The 14,477-nt window shown below is 31.3% G+C and overlaps 1 protein-coding gene across 2 annotated transcripts in view; it reads left to right on the forward strand.

Annotated features, from left to right (window-relative positions):
- The window catches only part of LOC129227221 (39S ribosomal protein L16, mitochondrial-like), a 39,874-nt gene that overhangs the window by 14,035 nt on the left and 11,362 nt on the right, over positions 1-14,477 (forward strand). Inside the window, exon 6 of one of the 2 annotated variants that reach the window (XM_054861729.1) lies at positions 1,184-1,410. The exons of the other annotated variant lie outside the window; for it this stretch is intronic. Within the exon in view, the coding sequence (XP_054717704.1) occupies positions 1,184-1,378 (195 nt within the window). The 3' untranslated portion in view covers positions 1,379-1,410. Of the gene's footprint in view, positions 1-1,183; positions 1,411-14,477 lie in introns of those variants that run through there. 2 annotated transcript variants of the gene reach the window in all.

Raw genomic sequence — 14,477 nt, forward strand, 5'->3', positions numbered from 1 at the left:
AAATAAGTGTTTTCCCTGATCTTTCACAAAATGATTCCTACTTAAAATGTTACATTTTCATTTAATTTTTCCAAAGTGGCAGTTTTCATTTTTATCCGACTTCAAAAAGGAGGCGGTTATCAGTTCATACCGTATGTATGTTTTTTTTTCTTGGCGTTTGTTTGTCCACTCACAGCGTCTCACCTAGTGAACCGATTTTGATGATTCTTTTTTTAATGGATAGAGGACAGCTCAACTTAGGTCCCATTACTTTGTTTGACCATATTTGTACTTTAGAAAAAACGTTATGGGCAAAAAACAGTTAATTTCATGCAATTTTCTTATTAAATGATTGAATATAAAACCCATTGTTACAAAAGTTTGGTGCCATACAACAGTAACATTAATAGTAATTGTAATCATAATTTTGAATGAAGGCTTCTCTGAAGCAAGCATCAAGTTCCTTCAGTGTCATTGCTCTATAGTGGGGGTTAACCTAACCTGGAAGCAAGGCTATTGCAGTGATTGGGAGCTGCTACCAGGTTAGGTTTGTTTCTACTATAGTAGTATTTTTATTGTTATCATCTATGACAATAACAGATGATCAGGGCTAAGGAGATACAGGATTGCATCACACGTAACTTGTATACTATGAAATGTAGATTAGTTGGAAAGAACGTAATATTTAAATGGTTATAATTTAATTAACACACAAATGAATTCCAGAGAGGAACAAAGATAAATGTTCAGTGCCAACCGCTTAAATTTAAGGCATGTTTATAGTTTTTTTTTTTTTTTTCAGTATGGAGCATTTTTAGAAAAAAAATAAGACGAAGTTTCGTGATGTGGTCTTCTTACTATTTCTGAAATATATTTACACTAAAAAGAATGAAATAAAATAATTTTGAAAAAAAAAAAGAACCAACTTTAAAATTGCTTCTAAAAAGTGAAAAATAATTTAATTCTTTGAATTTGAACATAATTTTTGAAGTTGATGCAAAACAAAAAATAAAATCCAGTGTGTAACCATGCTTCCTTATGTTTAAAAGTATTATTGATGGTGTTTAAAGAAGAAAATTATTTTTCACTTTTTAGAACAATTTAGAGCTTTTTTTTTTTTTTTTTTCAAAAAATTTTTTATTATTAATACAATTTTAACATTAGCATTTTATGAATTAATTAATAGAAATCTTTTGCCTTTTAGGTAGCTCAGAAAATGCCTTTTGATGCTATTCCCGTCAGTAAAGAAAAGTTAGACGAAATAGAAAAAGAAGCTATTGAGATTCATGAAAAGAATATCAATCCATTTTCTTTTAAACATAGTGTAGAAAAAAACATGCAAGGTTGTTATACATGGATTAGCGAATGGGATAGAACACATTTTAATGAATATATTTAATTGTTATATTGTATATCAACAGTGTTTGAAAATAAATTGTCTGCTAAACAATGTTTTCTTTTTTTTCTAATCATATTTTCCTATTTTATCAAATTATAGTGTGCCAGAATTGATTTTAAAAATTCGCCCTGTATATCCTTATACATTATTTCTGTAGCCTCTTTTTTGTTCCTATGCAAGATTTTCTTCAATTCTTGATTGATGTCTGATTTACATCTCATTTTACATCTTATCGGGCAGGCTGATGACGAAAAATAGACCCACAGTCTAAAAAATGTTTTTTCTGTCAAAAAAACATGTTTTAAAGCACCGGACTGAGGATTTCGGTTAAATTTATAAGTTTATCTTGCGCTGTGTCTGACACAGCTGAATAGCTCAATCGGCAGGCCGTTTGAATGGTAACCAGAGAAACGAGTATTCGGGCCCAGCCCGGATGATCTGCATCAAAAAATTAGACAAATATCACACATTACTGTATCAATTCTCAATTGTATTTTTTTTTTTTTTTTTTTTTTTTTTTTTTAAGTTTTGGTTCTGGTCAGAAAGCTAAAGCATAATGTAAGCAATAATTTAAGTATCAGGTTTAAGATTTCAGACTACAATGGAATAGTTTTTTGTTCAAAATAATAATAATAAATCGTATACTGAAATGTAGTTTGACCCTTTGTACAAATAAAAAAATTTCTACCACAAATTGAAATTACACTTAAACTATGAATATTTATTAGAATACGAAGTAAAACATTAAAATTACTAACAACTTGAAGGGTGAAATATATTTTTTTTCTGCTTTCGGCAAAAAGCAGATAGTCACATTTTTACTACATTCCAAAAGCTACGCTTAAAAAACAAACTTAGTTCAACTGATTTTGTATTTTAACCGTTCGGTTAAATGATGAAATGTGCTTCCATCTAAGCCATAACGGTTCAAGCAGCCAGCAATAACAAATAGTATAAATTTTTTAAACACTTCTCTTCAATATCTTATCTTATATATTATTTCTGTGGATTATTTTCCTGTCGGTATGCGAGATCTTTCTTATTTCTTGAAGAAATTCCCCCTCATTTTAAAGCTTATCGGTCTGGCTAATGACAAAAAATAGACTTACGGTCTAAAAATCAATTTTTCAGAAACCCCCTTTGCTGTTGCAAAACCTTGATGCATCCTGTAGTTCTTACGCAGATTTTTTATTTTTTTTAAATCAAAATTCTTCTTCAATTTTCCAATTTTCTGCGTTGCTTTTGGCAAAAAAAATATTACAATTACAATTTTTCTGTTTTCTTTCTTTTTTTTTCTTTAATAAAGCTTAAAAGCACTGGACTTCAATTGTTCAGTTAAATTGATAAATTTTTTTCGGTAGAGCGTTCGGCTATAAACTAGCTGAACTTCGGGCCTGCCCCAGCTGTCCGACATTATAGCTAATTTAGATTAATATTACGCATAATATACAACAGATAACACACATACGACGGGAATGCTACTTGGTGTTTCGACTCTTTTATGCAGGATACAGTTATTTTTCAGATTAGTTGACTATTAATCGAAGGTTCTTTCTTTTTTTTTAAGCTTTGACTCCGTTAAGAACACCAAGCATAATGTAAGCATAAAAAAATATTAGATTTAAAAATTCAGTTCTCAAGGGAATCCTTTTAGTACAGAAAATTTTTTTCATTGTATGCTGAAATGTATATTTTTCTCATAGCAGTGTTCGACCTTTTGTGTAAATGAAAAAATACTACTCCAGATTGAAACTAGAGATGCAACGAATATTCGGCCTATTCGGCCTGTCAGCCGAATATTCGGCTTCGGCCGAATACCTAGTTTACTATTCGGCCTTGGCCGAATACTTGAAAAAAAGCTTGTTTGTCACTTTTTCGTTGAAAATTTTACATCTTTAAATTTGTATTCATCATGTTTGTTGAATATTTTCAATGAAGTCAGCCTCTAGCACATTGTCAGGTTCATTATCCAGTGCATTGTCATATTTAATGGTGGACATTAATGAATGGTTACTAAGATATATCTACAAAATTACCTCTGAAAAAACCACACAAAATAGTTTTCCCCTGACATATTAGGAAGGGTTGATACTTCTTATTAAAGTAATTATAATGTACTGATAAACCATACTTTAAGAATAACTTAAATAAAAAGACTCAAAAAACTTTTATTTTTCTTATTCTTTAAAATACAAAATTTCGTCCAGACATAAACTATTAAGATTCTTTTTACAACATTTTGAAAACCACCTTTGTAATGTCTGCAGTAGTATGATATGTCCAGGTTCAAACCAGATTTTTAATTAGCCGCAAGGGAAAAAAGGGACCTGAAGTTTAAAACTACTAGTACTTTGTATAATAGCTAAACTTAATACATAAAAATTAAAAAAGTCTTTTAATCCACTTTTATATACTAATCCAACTAAAACATTAAAAATATATATACAGTGTGACAATGCTATTTTTCAAGTAATAGATTATGAATGAGAAAAAAAAAGTAATTGTAAATAATAAATTTTCATTTTGAATAACATAGAGCAATTGGTTCATTAGCAGTAAATATTGCATATGCATAATCCTGATCCTGACACTGCAATAAGTTTTTTTTTTTTTTTCAAAGATAATGAAGTTCTGTTTCATATTAAAATAGGATATGATTGTTTAAAAATTAGATTCAATTGTTTTAACCAAATAATGAACATTTTTATAAAGCCTTCACAAGGGAAAAAGAAACATTGCATGATTATAGACGGACAAAATCATTATTTTAAAAATAAAAATTTAAATCAAGGGACCAAGAATAGGTGTAATGGTCAATTGTGAATGTGATATTTACAAAATAAAGGAAATAAGACTTATCAAGTTTTAAAATACAACTAACTAAAGGATTCAGAAATTTTGGTATAAACATATTTTGGGAAAAAATATCAATACAAAAACAGAAGTACACTGATTTATAAACACCATATGAAAAATTACATTTCAGCTAAATAAAAAAAAATTATGATTGCAAAAGTGGAACTGTTTTCTTTGGATGTTTTAGAACAAACGAAAATAAAAAATTAAAAAATATTCAGTGTCGTGAAACTTTACGAAATCTCAAAATGCATCATTATTTTAATTAGAAAGGCAGAGAGAAAAATAAAAATCATTTAGAGTACAAGTATTTCTAATCTAACCTAGTATTCTATCACTTAAAAATGGAATTTTTTGCACTAAACAAAAAAAAGGGGGGGGTGAAAACTGCCCCTCTTGGCATTAAGCAATAACTATTAGTGTAGATTGGCTTCTTCAAAAATAATTGAATGGACACAACAACTAGAGATAGAGAAGTGGTTAAAATGATAAACATAAATATTACACAATTACTTAGAAAAAAGAAATGCGGGAAAAAATGAATTGAAACTTGAAAAAAATAATTTTGGGGACTTGGGAACATATCATAATTTTATCATATGTTATCATAAAACAGTTACTTATTTTTATACGCACGCAAATTATGATGTAAGAACAATAATTTTTCAGCATTTTCAGGAGAAAGTCTATTTCTCTTTTTCTCATAAATGTTTCCAGCTTCTGAGAACAATCGTTCACTATAAACAGTGCTTCCTGGTGCTGAAAGGTATTTCCTGGTTAACTGAGATAGATTAGGATAAGCTTCAGTGTTTTGCACCCACCATTTTAAGGGACAGTCAGTTCTTCGCAAAAGTGGTTGGGAAAGATATCGGTCAATTTCATTTTGAGTGGAGGTTTCTTCCGGGGCTTCACTTAGTGGTTGCGTTGCAATTTCATTGAAACACGCCCACAAAGAATTTTGTGCTTCAGATGTTGGAAGGAATGAACTTGAAATATTTTTCTCCAGTAATTCAGCTGGTTTAGTGCTGGTACTTTTCATAATAGCTATAAGTTTTGACTTAACTTCAGTGTCTTTTGCTTCAATTTTGTTGAAAAAAAATAATTTAAATCTCGGATCTAACACTGTAGCAATGCAGTAGTGTTCATTGTTTTGAATTGATGAAAATCTCTTCTCTAAACTTTGGCTAAGAGTATCCTTCATTGTACCAACTCCAGAAAAGTCGCTTAATTTATCCAAATATAATTTTAATGTTGTAAGTATTGGGATGACTTCAGAAATAAATGTTTTTGATAGTGAAATTTGTTTTGTTATTTCTTCGAATGGTTTCAGAAGATGGAGCACCTTTTCCAAAACTGTCCACTGATTTGAACTTAAGTTGCTTATATCCCCAAATTTAGAGGCATATAGAGAAACTGCGTTTTTTTGATCTAATAATCTTTCCAGCATGTAATATGTGCTGTTCCATCGAGTAGACACGCTTTGTATTAGTTTTTTCTCAGGAACTTTTAACTCATTCGCTTGAATGCTTCTCAATCTTGAACATGCTAAGGGAGAATGACTGAAATGTTTAACAATCTTTTTTCCTTGAGCAATTAAATCGCTTATTGATCTTTGTGATGCTAAACCATCGCATACAGTCAAATGCAAGGAGTGTAAAAAGCAGGATTCATTTTTCAAGTTTGAAATACGTACTCCTTTCTTGATATTTGATCCTTCATCACGTAATACTATGTGGATTTTGTCATTCATTTTCCAATCGTCAACCACTGTTTTGACCATATCACAGATAGCTTCACCAGTATGGCTTCCCGGAAAATGCTTCGCTTCCAGTGCAGCGTGATGATAAATAAAATCCTTTGATATCCAGTGGGCAGTAAAGCTCATGAAAACTTTCATTGCTGACAGAACTAGTCCAAATATCCGATGTTAGTGATATGAATTCTGCATCTGATATTAATGTTACAATTTTTTTTTTTTGCAATCTTCATAAAGAGAAGGAATAACTTTCTGTTTAAAATATTCCCGGCTGGGAATTTTATACTGTGGCTGAGCTTTTTTCATTAAATTAATGAAGCCTTCATCTTCGACAAAACTAAATGGTTGATTGTCGCATGCTATCATTTCCGCAATTAAAGTGTGCAGTTCTACTGATCGGTTGTCATTAATGTCCCATTTTTTTTTCTTTTCAAAAAGTGAATCAATGGTTTCTTGCTTCCTTTTTACGCCTTGACTTGTACTGGGTGTAGATGTAGATGGTATATTTGCTTCCACAACTGCATCACAAGTTGGGTTTTTGCTTTTTTCATTATATTCTTCTGGATGCTTTTTAGCCAAATGGTTCATCAGTGAGCTTGTAGTTGCTTTTTTTCCAACTCCTCCTCTTGACAGAATACTTTTGCACAATTTACATCTTGCTTTTGTGCAATCATTTGGTATAGGTTCAAAAATGCTCCAAACAATACTTCTTTTATTGACAGAAAAATCCATTTTGCTTTCTTTGAACTCAGAACAGAATAAAATACTTGCTTAGAGCAACTAATATTACTGACCCTTATCAGTTAGAGCTATTCCACTCTTTTGAAAGGGGTTCTTATCAGTTAGAACTAGTCCACTCTTTTGAAAGGGGTTAGGGTAGTGACAGAACAACTATTGAGCCTATTGAAAGAACAGGTTTGTAAAGTAAAAAAAAATGTAATACCAGATTAAACCAAAACCTGGATCTGCACAGAGCTACTGCCTTCTTGCCATTTACAACCCTTATCAGTTAGAACCAGTCCATTAGTTAGAAGGGGTTAAGGGGGAAAGGATACAGAACAAGCTTTGGTAGGGAGTCAAAAGAACAGATTTTGAAAGTAAAAGAGGAATGTTGAAAAAGGAAGTTCTTATGAAAGGGAGGTAAAAAAGAAGCTTATTTGAATAGATTCTTTATTTTTTAGATTACCAGTTTAAAAAGAAAATTAAATAGGTTTACATAAGATGAATAGGATTGCTCTTAGTGCCTGCTATTAGTAATTATTCGGCCGAATATTGTTAAAGATAATACTAATGCTTTCAAAAAATAATTAATTCACTCCAAAACATTTTTTTTCTAGTGTGATATAGTATTTTAAGCTGTTTAATGCACACAAATGTGCTTTCAATACAAACTGTGCTTTGTTTTTAGACAAAAACAAGTTAACTATTCGGCGGCCGAATAGCCGAATATTCGGCCTTGACTATGGCCGAATATTCGGTATTCGGCCAAATTACTATTCGTTGCATCCCTAATTGAAACTACGAGTTTCACCCAGTAAACCATGAACTATTTATTCAAATACAATGTAAAACATTAAAATTTTTATCAACTTCATTAGTAAGAAATCATTTTCTACTCCTCTGCTTTTGGGGTGGGGGGATGCATTTTGTCTATGTTCGAAAAATTACTTAAAAATTGAACTTGGTTCAACTGTTTTTGGTTTTGAATTTTTAATGTTCAATTAAAAGAAAGACATGTGCTGGCTTTCAAGCCGTAACGGTTAAAGGGAAGGAAAACGAAGGCACAACTGCTTAGTTGGTTGGAGTGTTGTGCTGTTGATCAGAATTGCGCCAGTTCAAATCTGTGCCAATAAATATCTCTTTAATGTCTTTTTTCCCAGTCAGATGCTCACATAGGCAGGACTGTATTTGCCACAACCCGTTTTTTCACATGCACAATTACTGCTTTTTCACAAGTCACTCAGTCACTTTTTTAATGATATTTATGTTTGCATTGAAAATACATATAACCAAAAGGTGAGCGATGATCACATTATCACAACATTGGATTTAATGAGGTTTTGTTGCTGATGTCTTCAAATTACATGCTTTCTTTTTTGCGTTTACTTTTTTCCGTTTACTTTAATTTGTTAACTTTTTTCAATTCTTCTTCATAATGTTCTTTCTTTGACATTTTTAAAGAGCGAAATGCCACATGAAACAATTTGGAGCACAGTGCGCTCATTTTTTTAGATTTTACTTTGATACCACATACACATATTCAGGAAGCTTAAATTTCTAAACACAAAAATCTTATTATGTCAATAAGGTTCTGATGGCTGCTGTTAAAACTGAAATTTATTTGACCTACTAGTTGCACCTAGTGGTTATGAAGCCTGTAAAAACTATCGGATGATAATGTCGCAATATGCTGGGGACAAGTTTTAACTATGCAAGAAAAATAATAATCTATGCCATCAAGCAAAAAATTACAATTTCAAATTTCATCTCAGGCTGTCCAGGCAGACCATTAAAAAAAGCTCAGACTAGGGACAGTGGATGGTAATGACATTTTAGTACTTATATTATGCCTCCACAACATAAATAAGCATTATTTAGCACTTAAATGCCTGCAATTTTGCTCATTAAACGATGATAAATACGTAACAATAAAAAAGAAATAAACACTTTTCTAAAGTTGCTTTAAGCCTTGGATAAGAAATTGCCCCTTTCTAGAGAACTGTCATATATGATATAATTTTAATTCTTCAAGTTATAAAACTACTCCCCCTTCACAAGGCGTGATTAATGACCTTGCTGAAAATTATGTTTCACAAATTTGTTTTTGTGTCAATGATCTGGATTAATTGCCTGCTCAGTAGCTGATTTTAGGGGAGCACATACCTCTCTCAAAGGCATAAAATGAATTTAAACATCCCATTAAATATTTTTTTATTAATTTCTCTATGACATACATATAATGTTTAAAACCATCAATAAAAGAACTCACAAAGTAATTTAAATATAACTCTTTTTTTTTTTTTTTTTTTTTGCTATAGGAGAAGTTGAAAGCCAATGCAAAAGATTACATTTAACTCATTAATTTCAAACTCCAGGGTACATAATATCGCAATTCGTTCATTAATTATTGAATGGAATCATCAGTACAGTGTTTTGCCTAGTTCGTTTCCCCCATCTATAGAAAAGAAAAGTAAGTGTGTACACCTTGTCCAATCAGGTGGGGGGAAAGGGCAGGGGCAACATTTTGTTTGGGGGGGTTGTTCTTCTTGTACATGAATCTCCTCAGTGCAGCATAAAATATATATTGGTTAACAGGATGTGATAATAAAATGGTTTTAATATTAAGAATAATAAGGCAATATTGAAGTTGAAATGCAAAAGTAATCTTTCAAATTACTGACCTGATTGAAACTGTCAAAAAACAAAGGAAGTAAGAAAATTATGTTAAAAAACACATTTCCTTCAGATTCCTCTCTTTAAAGTAACCAAGAAAACTTTAAATTGGGATAGTATTTAATTTGCGTCATTAAAAATAGTCGCAATTCACAATAAATTTCTTCTTCCCTCATGCTGTAAATTTTACTTATAAGTGTAATATTTTCTTTTTTGTTTTCTATAACCGACCTACGTAATATTGAACTTAAGACCAATTATAAATATATCTCATCAAATCCTGTCTCTATTTCTTGAGGAACTGAATTGATCATTCTGTTCAAAATATCGATTTAATATTTTGACTAAAATTTCATGTGGGTTTGTCACCTCTTGTACATTGGAATAGGGTAGACCGGGGCACTTTTACGCAGATTATTTTCAATGAACTTTCTAATTTTAACTTAGGAAATTTTAGACATTGCGGTTTTATAAAGCATTTAATGGAGTTAAAATTGGTATATTCAGTTGTTGTTCAGCTTCTGTTTTTAACCGTTAAAAAGATTATCTTTGAGTGCAAGTCGGTTGCGTAAACTTGCCCCGGACACAGGGCACATTTACGCATATTTATTTTGACACCTTGCGTGGTTCTGTTAGTGTTTTGAACATAATGTCTTACTATCGCTAATATAAATCAAATTTGTTTCAGACTGAATAGTCTATAAAGAAAAAGCCGAAAGGGGATGAAGCACTAAAATGATTGTAAGATTTGAATGCGTAAACTTAATAAAAATTAAATTGTAATTTTCTAAACTAAATAGCCTGGAAATACTAAAAAGGTTTGAGATATTTTGGAGCAAAAAAAGTGTCAAGGGCATGTTTAAGTCAGACACAGTAAGAACGATCGTAAAGGTGCTCCTACGTTAAACTTGCACCGTCGCCAAGTTTAGATTTATTTTTAACGTGCAAAAAAAAATAACATTTCAGGTCATACAAATACAATTCTCAAAAAAGGATAAAATTCTGCTATTTTTATTAATTTGTTTTTTCTTAAGTAAGTATTATTTATTCATGATTAGCTTCAAAACGTTCAACAAAAAATTCACTCAACTTGGTAAAAAACAGATTATTCTTTCTGCATGCTGGACCAAAGCTGGACTAATGCTCAAAAACTTGTGGGAAAATTTGCTAGGGAGTAGCATCAATCTGGTGTGACTGTTGGCTCTCCAGTTATAATTGGTTTTGAAAAAGGGCACTGCCTAAACGTGCCCCGGTATACCCTATAGTAAAAACTGTAATGGAAAGTTCCGTCACCAAGTTCCACACCTGGTTCAAGCATGCATTAGTGCAAAAATTACTAAGAGTTTCAATTGTCAATCCAAGAATTAAGATTAATGGATTGAAAGTTTTGTGTTAGAGCATTGCATTGTTCAAAAAACGCTCCACAGTATAAGTAAAGTAAACAAAAATTCAAACTAAGTCATACCTATTCAAATGACATCTGATTTCCTATCATTGAAAAGGTTGCTTTCCAGTAATTCTTCCAGGGAACTTTTATATATTTCACTCTTGAATACCATCGTGTGTCACTCAGAGATCGTCAAGTAAAAAGCCTCAAGATATATTTGTAGACATGTAAGTATTTTTTGATGTGGGATGTTTTTCAAAAAGAGCATATCTTTACAAAGAGTTTCTAAGAAAGCATATAAAACATCCAGTTGCTAAAATGTGCTTCTAGTACAAGGAATCAATGAACACTTACTAGCTAAACATTAAGTTATAATATGAGCATTAAAATTTATGTAAAATGACATGGAGTTTAAGCGTAAAAATTGCGCACACTGTACTCAACACTGTCTCAACACTGTACGGGCATCTCATACGAGATGCACCATCATAACATAGAGAATGCAATTTTGAAATATTTAACCCATGTGAAGAGACTACTTTTTTAGTTAAGGAAAACAATTCTTTTCCATCACTTTTTTCTGTTCTGAAAATGCAGACAAATGATTTTCTAAGTTATCTTAATTGAATTGACCATTTTTTTTTGTTATTCTGATTGAAAAATTTGGGAGTGCAACCACCCCTCCTCCCCCCCCCTATTTGCCACCCCTGGGAAGGGGTATTATAACATTGATTTCCATAACAAAAAATATAAATTATAAAAACTTAATATTTTAGAGCCTTCCAACCTGAATTTTCTTTCAGAAATGATTTTTAGAGCAAAAGGCTGAATAAGGAATGAAAACCTTGCTATTTTAAGGGGGGGGGGAATTAAACACTGAAACTTTCGATTGAAAAAAAGAGAATAATTGGTAAGTTAAATGGGAAACTACTTTCTCGGTAAAACATTACAATAAGAAGAGTTCTATATAAAACTTTTATTCTTTAGTTACATAAATTTCTTTAATTTGCCGTTTAATTTCATATAACACAATAGTCATCGCAAACGAAGAGTTTAAGCTTTCCATACCATTTTCTAGAGGTATTTTGATTTTATTCCCTCCGTAATCACACATCAGTTTTGTTACTCTTGAATCAATGCCATGAGTTTCTCCGCCCACATAAAGCACTATGTCCTTTTTTGGAAATTTCATGCTAGAGTACAAATGACAAGGTACGTGAAGCTCTTGATACTTCTCAAGCTCGGAGCGGATAGTATATGTTTCATCAACCTGAATTGGTGATTTCTGTTCATTAATGGTAATGTATTTCGTTTCTTCTTCAGATTCAGCGCTTTCATCAAAATTAATAAAATCTGAAGAATAGCTTTGTTCATCAATGTCTGCAGCATTATCAGCAACAAATATTGTTGATTCTTTGGAGAGATAGTTGTTGATGTGTGTCCACTCAAGGTCATAAGTGATGGGGATGCGAAACTGTCCACCGCAGCCTGCTCGAAGAACTTTAACCTCCCAAGGGTCAACACAACCTAAAATTCCAACAAAAATTAAAAAATAAATAATAATAATGAAAAATCAGGCTAACTTTTTTGCAAAAAAACATGTGTTTATACATTAACGAATGGTATTTTTACTTCATTTTATGAAAAAGGAAGTATTGTATTGGCAAACAACTTTTCACTCAAAAATCAGCCTTAATTTCAATTTTTCTCACCCCCGAATGAATGATGAGATTTTTTTTCGACCCGACCACACACGGATATATGCCTAGGAACATATAGACACCCAAAATATCCATTTTGATGACCCCCGAGTTAAATACAACGATTTTTCTTGTGACGTCCATATGTACGTATGTATGTGCGTATGTGTGTAGATTCATATGTATCTCGCATAACTCAAGAACGGTATGTCCTAGAAAGTTGAAATTTGGTACATAGACTCCTAGTGGGGTCTAGTTGTGCACCTTCCATTTTGGTTGCATTTGGATGTTCCTAAGGGGGTCTTTTGGGGGGGAAATCATTGTTAATTTCGATGTAAACTCAAGTGGTGTTATAATTTGTCGGACACTTGGCCATATATCGCCAGTCTTTTGGTCGCTAAGCAACTTGGTGATAAATTTGGCAATTTTTTTTTAAATTTGATTTCAATTTGGCCACGGTCGGTGATATTTAGGGAGTAAACTATTAAATCACATTAAAATTGCCAGTAATGGGGAAATGACATTAAATTTGAGTAAAAGGAAGTCATGTGATGCACACATCAGTTCGTTTATTAAAAAGTATGAAACAAATTACTGCAGAATCCATATGAATGATAATACAAAAATAAGAAAATTAATTTTAAAAAGAAATATATGGAATAATTTGGAGTATTTAAAATGAAATATTTAACATGACTCGCAATTATGGAGAATTTTTTTTTATCAATTATGATGTCTGACAGAAAATAAAACACTAAAATATTGCAAGGGGCTGTTGCTTTTATAGTAAGGTCTACTTCTTTTAATATTGAAGTAATTAGTATTATTCTAGAATCTTGACTCTTTTTAAAGTCATCACATCATTGGTTTGCATATCACAATCAAATATTGAAAGATGGTATTTTTCACCCAAGCATGCTTTTGTATGGGTGTCCAATAAACATTTTCTCAAATTTTTGTATGTAGTTACACTATTTTGTAACACATTAAAAAACTTATTTGCAATTGCTAATTAAAAATCACATAAAAATAGGCTTAATAAGATATGATAATCCAATTTTTTGAATTTAGGGACTGACATTTATGCAAGTTTAGTACAGTAAGTACCTTTAAACCACCAATTTATAAAACACAATTCCCTATAAACCACACAGCTTTTAGAAGCTAACAATAAGTTGTGAAGTTGAAAATATATATATATTCAGCAATCTTTTGCAAATTTACTTTTGGAAATTTTTTACCTCAATTCAAATCTTTTAATGAAAAATAATATACACAGTAAAAAAAAAAAGCCATGTTGTCCTTGATAATGCAAACTATGAAGTGAAAAATAATGCACTATTATGAAGTGTTTTTATTTGCGAATGATAATTAAATTGTATAATTTGAGATTTAATACTCATTGTAGTTAAAATTCATTTGGATTTGCAAATATAGATACATTCTGAAAATCTATCAATATATATAAAAATGGATGTAGGTTTGTGTGTGTGTATGTTCCTTATACGAGTACAAATCCAGTTTTTGTCGGATATCTTCCAAATTTGGCACAAAAGTAATTTGTTGCTCAGGAATTCATATAGGCGGGTTTTTGGAATTTTAGGAGAACCCAAAGTGGTCTAATTCATATTCTGAGTCTTAAAATTGCTCGATTCTGCACAAACGAATTTTTGTATAAGTATAAATTTAGTCTAAATGAAAAGCCCGCAAAAAACTGCCCTAGATGAAGTTTCTTCAATGATTAATTATAATCGTTAAATTTAGGAACTTTGATTCAGAGCTAATAAAAATGGTTTGCAATTTATAACCATCAGGAAATATTTTAAATGCAATCAACACAAAAAGTATCATAAACAACAGCCGTTAATGCCTAATAGCGACAAGCGAAAAGCATGTTAGGTAAGAGAGCCGTAAATATAAGAAATGATGCTGTAGATTGTCTCTTTAACTGCAACCAATGAAGCCCCAGGATCCATTGATGCTACTCATGGTTCTACTTAATTTGAG

The sequence above is a fragment of the Uloborus diversus genome, chromosome 8 (assembly GCF_026930045.1).
Source record: "Uloborus diversus isolate 005 chromosome 8, Udiv.v.3.1, whole genome shotgun sequence".
NCBI classification, from domain to species: Eukaryota; Metazoa; Arthropoda; class Arachnida; order Araneae; family Uloboridae; genus Uloborus; species Uloborus diversus.